The sequence below is a fragment of the Gossypium hirsutum genome, chromosome D05, assembly GCF_007990345.1.
Source record: "Gossypium hirsutum isolate 1008001.06 chromosome D05, Gossypium_hirsutum_v2.1, whole genome shotgun sequence".
Classification (NCBI taxonomy): domain Eukaryota; kingdom Viridiplantae; phylum Streptophyta; class Magnoliopsida; order Malvales; family Malvaceae; genus Gossypium; species Gossypium hirsutum.
Genome location: NC_053441.1, coordinates 6749557 through 6754067, shown reverse-complemented (window position 1 = coordinate 6754067; position 4511 = coordinate 6749557). Strand labels below are relative to the sequence as shown.

General features: G+C 34.8%; 1 protein-coding gene across 2 annotated transcripts; it reads right to left on the bottom strand.

Annotated features, from left to right (window-relative positions):
* Positions 1 to 343: 343 nt before the first annotated feature.
* LOC107906682 (uncharacterized) lies at positions 344 to 4273 on the bottom strand. Of its 2 annotated transcripts, XM_016833751.2 has the most exons (9): positions 3949 to 4273; positions 3315 to 3481; positions 2922 to 3026; positions 2505 to 2561; positions 2236 to 2316; positions 1971 to 2005; positions 1385 to 1474; positions 1124 to 1283; positions 344 to 858 (listed from the first exon to the last, which is right to left on the bottom strand). In XM_016833751.2, the coding sequence occupies exons 1-9, from the start codon at positions 4091 to 4093 to the stop codon at positions 739 to 741; spliced, it is 960 nt and encodes a 319-aa protein (XP_016689240.2). In that variant the 5' UTR covers positions 4094 to 4273; the 3' UTR covers positions 344 to 738. The 2 variants fall into 2 exon arrangements, with proteins under 2 accessions (XP_016689240.2, XP_016689241.2); XM_016833752.2 differs by lacking the exon at positions 2505 to 2561 and having other exon boundaries at positions 3949 to 4200.
* Between the last annotated feature and the right edge of the window lie 238 nt (positions 4274 to 4511).

Genomic DNA, 4511 nt, shown 5'->3' with positions numbered 1-4511 from the left:
TATTCATTTTACAAAACAATATTCAGTTTTATAAAAATTGAAAATTATGATTATATTAATTAACTTTGATATATCTTTAAAAAAAAAAGTTAGCTTATAGCGATTTTATTACAATCCGATAAATAAGCATTTCCTCATTTTATTACACTTAACAAATCAAACCGGACATTAATTTTAAATTTGAATTATTTACAATGCTTTATTATCATCATTTCAACATATAGTTTTAAATTATTTAAAATTTATCCTTAATTATGAATTTGGCTGCAGGTGCTAAATATAAATATTTCATTTAAAAAAGTCATTATCTCGAATATATGTCCAATAAAAATATTTTAAAAAATTGAAGAAAAAAAACCCCAGATAAATGGAGTTTACCCTACATTTTTTATTCGACAAAATGACCAAACGCCAACTGATCATGAAAAGCTCAACGTCAAAATGAATCACATTACAAAAATGCATGGATTTTGAGCATCATATTCATTCTTGGAACTTAGAAAATATACACAATAAAGCATCAATACGGTTGAATGGACATTGAAGACTTTGCTAGCAATCCAGTATTCATCCACCGCAATCCGCTCTAACCAGCCCCTGGATGTAGAAACTGAATTATTAAGTTGTTTGGATGGTTTTCTTGTTTGAATCATCAAAAGGTGGTCGAATTCCAGACTGTATGGCACCAACCAGGTAGTGTTGGAAGTATTGGATCAAAACACGCAAAAAATTGGAGACTCATTTATTTGACTGTTCCTCGTTTTCTGGAAAGACAAACTGCAGGTCTTCGTTATCTCTGTATACTTGAACAAGAGCAGCTGCCTTGTATGCAAACATCCCAAGCATTGCAGGCACAAGCTGCGAAGAACAAGCACCAAAAACCATAAATGACAATACAAAGTACTTGTCGCCATGTTTTCAAAGTTCACGATTGTTTTTGGATTTCACAAACGGGTCATTATCCTATGTTACTCAGACTCAAGTGTAAGTGTTATGTTTAATTTTTCTTTTTCCATGCATTTGAAAGGTCTTTGGAGAGTCGGAGCAACATAAGCAATAACTGTATGCAGGACATTGCACGTCAGCTTATTATTATATAAAAAGAAAAACATCTAAAAGCTACCTGGAAATCAAAGAAATCATTGGCCAAAAATTTGTGCGACACGATCCACAATCCATATACGGCAGCTGGGATCACTAGTCTGGGAGAAGAAAGAGCAATGCCACTACCCTTAATTGTTCTCTCAAAGAAGTCTTGCAAATCCTCACTTCTTATTCCTATTCTGAAATTAAGAAAACGAATATTGTTGAAGGCAAGCAAAGAGAACAAAGGATTCACTTACTACTATGAAAAGAGATTAAAAAAAGGAGTTTGTAGAGATACTTCTTTGATTTCTTTTGCTTGAAAATCTGAGGAACCATTTCCTCTGATAGGCCATCCGCATGTTGATATAAGAGCTGGAGGTATAAGCAACTGTTGAGAAAATGAACTAGGTTAAAAGACTAACAAGGGTGACAAAAACAATAATGATACAGTATCTCTCTTCGTCCTTTGCTCAAGAAATTAGCATACGAGCAACATTTGTCCATAAGTTGAGCTCACTAAAATTCTGATCAATTAAAAGATATCATCAACAGACACTAATCGGCTTTTCCAAGTCAATAAAGTTGAACTCCATGTAAAACTGACTTTTGAGGATAAAAGTTTTATTAGGCCCCTGATGATTTCAATAGGAATAAAGCCACTGTGCTTCAGATTAAAGCATCCACCTGTTACTCCAGTGGATGAATCATGTATGTGATGTTTTCTTCTCTGAATAAGATAATAATGGTACTTTTTCAGTCCAAATATACATATCTGCTAAGTACACATGTGGAAAGATGGGGGCTTAAACCTTGACTAATTACCTATTTAACTCATTAAAGTTAATTCAACATTAATAACCTAATTTAGAAATATAGCAACTAACCTGAAAAGAACCCCAATTGCATAACTAACAGCAGCCTGCACAATATTAAAACTTAGTTCTATGGGAACCAATAATAATACATGTAAAAATTTCTAAAAATCTCCTTTTTCCCCTGTAGAAGCCATATCTCCTAGACATAGAAGGAAAGGAAGTATGGCCAATGCAGGGCACAACTGATAAAGACTGTGCTGAAAGAATATACATACCATCAATTTAATACATCACACCCCACAGCACAACAGGTTTTGGTCAATATTTATTTTACCTGAAATGATAACACTATCAAACAGTACCCACTGCATGCTGTCCCAATTCCAAGTGATAAAAGTGTTAATTCCCTCTTGAGCTGCAAGATTAAATGACAAACTATTAGCACCTTTCAAAAAAATTTAACAATTGTCTGATGCAAGACTTATTCATGGTTTGCAACTAAAACATCTTTCCAGTTTTCCAGTCCTTGATGCATTACAGAAATAACTTAATATAGAAAAATAAAGCCCTACAACTAACTGAGAATTCTGATGAGTAGCATACAGCTTCATATTTTAGAAGATTCAGTTTCTTCCTTCTTTCACCGTCATCCTGCAACACCTGCTCATACACAAGGATTAATAACAAAAAAGATTGACCTGTTTCATCAGGCTGACAAGTCTTTTTTCCTAAGCTAATAAATGTTGTGAATTTCATCTTTTCAATTTTAAAATTTGGCCAAGTCTGACAAAACATATAGGCCTTTAATCCATTGGATTCTGCCCTATACATGATACCTGAGAGCCACCTGGTTAACATGTTTCTGAACCACTTGATTCGGTTTGGCCAAGCAATAGTCCCTTATTGGCACATGTGTGTCACTTTGACAGTGCATTTTAATATATTTAAGCATAGAGCTACCAACATGGACAGCATAGGGCAAAATGATAACCGGGGACAGGGGAGAATAAAAAAGCAGACCTTGGCAATGGCTTTCTTATTCCTTGGTGCAGAATTGTCACCTAATAACCATTCTTGAGTTCTTGACAGCTTCAAAAACCCACTATCATCATCACTTTCAATGACCTACACATATTTAGGATCAAAAGCATGAGCGAATTGAATGGCTTCATTAATGAAATAATACGTAGAAAATAAGCAACCATGGAGAGACTACACACAAGGAAAAGAAATCCCCTCTTTCCTCCTCCCAAGAAAAAGCAAGTCAACCCTCTTATATGAGACTGATAAACAGTAACAAAGAAGAGGTTCCGCTAAGGGAGTTGAAGATTCACTATAATTGCATGGGCATACCAACATGTTTAACTAAAATCATGTCAGCAATAGAAAGCAAAGAGAACACTATATTTGTACCTGCTGTGATTGCTCAGCAGTGCCAGCTGGTTCACTGGCATCGGTATCAACAACTTTCAGAACCTCTCTCTGCCATAGCATGTCCGAAACTTTGGAGACAAAATCTCCATTTACTTCTCTATCCTTGAAGAACATCTCCAGAACGTTCTCTTCTACAGATTCACTCACTGACAATTTTATAAAAAAAAAAAGAGGATAGAAATTTAAATGACCATCTATCAGCAATTCACAATCATATAAATATCATTATAACTCAAACACTAAAGTCTTAACCTCTAAGCAGAAACACAATGGTGGGAATTCCCTAGTAGAAGAATTCACTTATTTATATGAATGATTCAAAGACAGAACGATAAAGAAATTGCAGCATGCGGAATTAGATACAATTTAATGCAATTAGTACCCATTACTATTATGATATAACAATAAAATTCATCATAAAGTAAAAGGTAGTTTATCCATGAAAACATTCATCTTTAATTTACCACAAGATGATAAACCCTCCTCAACCCCTTCCCCCCCCCCTCCGGAGAAAAAGCATACTTGATCTTGAAATGAAACCCATATCAAATATGAACCCAAATAACCATGAAACTCAAAATCCAAAGTGTAATGTGATGGGTGAAAATGTTACCTGAAGAAGAGCTTGTTTTCAAGACATAGACAGTGGGGTTTCTTCTGGAAAGTGGTGGTCTTTGATGAGGAGGAAGGAGAGAGAATCTTGTGCATGAAGAAGTGTTGCAGTTGGTGATGAAAGCAAACCCTGAAAGAGTGTCCATTGGGGATGGCTTCTTTTTGTGAATTTGGTGGCAAACGCAAAAATATCTACACTGCCACCAAGCATTTAGAACTGGAAAATGCGTTATCCTTTTATTTTAAAGAATATTTTCCCCCACTTTAACAGCACCGGCTACTCGCCGTTAAATCACCGTTACTTTCATTCTCTCTTTTCATTTGTTAAAATACGTAAAAAGAAGGTGAAAATTTATTATTATACACTAATTTCCCCATTTCGGACTATCTTGTAGTGTTGTTGTATTCGGTCCAATGGACAGTGGACAGTGGACAGTGGATCCAAGCCTCCCTGCTTGTATTGTTTGTAACCCAACTGTTCGTTAAATAAAAGTATATGTTAAGGAGAGAATAATCTTTCTCATTATTTTTTATAATAGAATTTTTAGTTCTTAAATTATATAA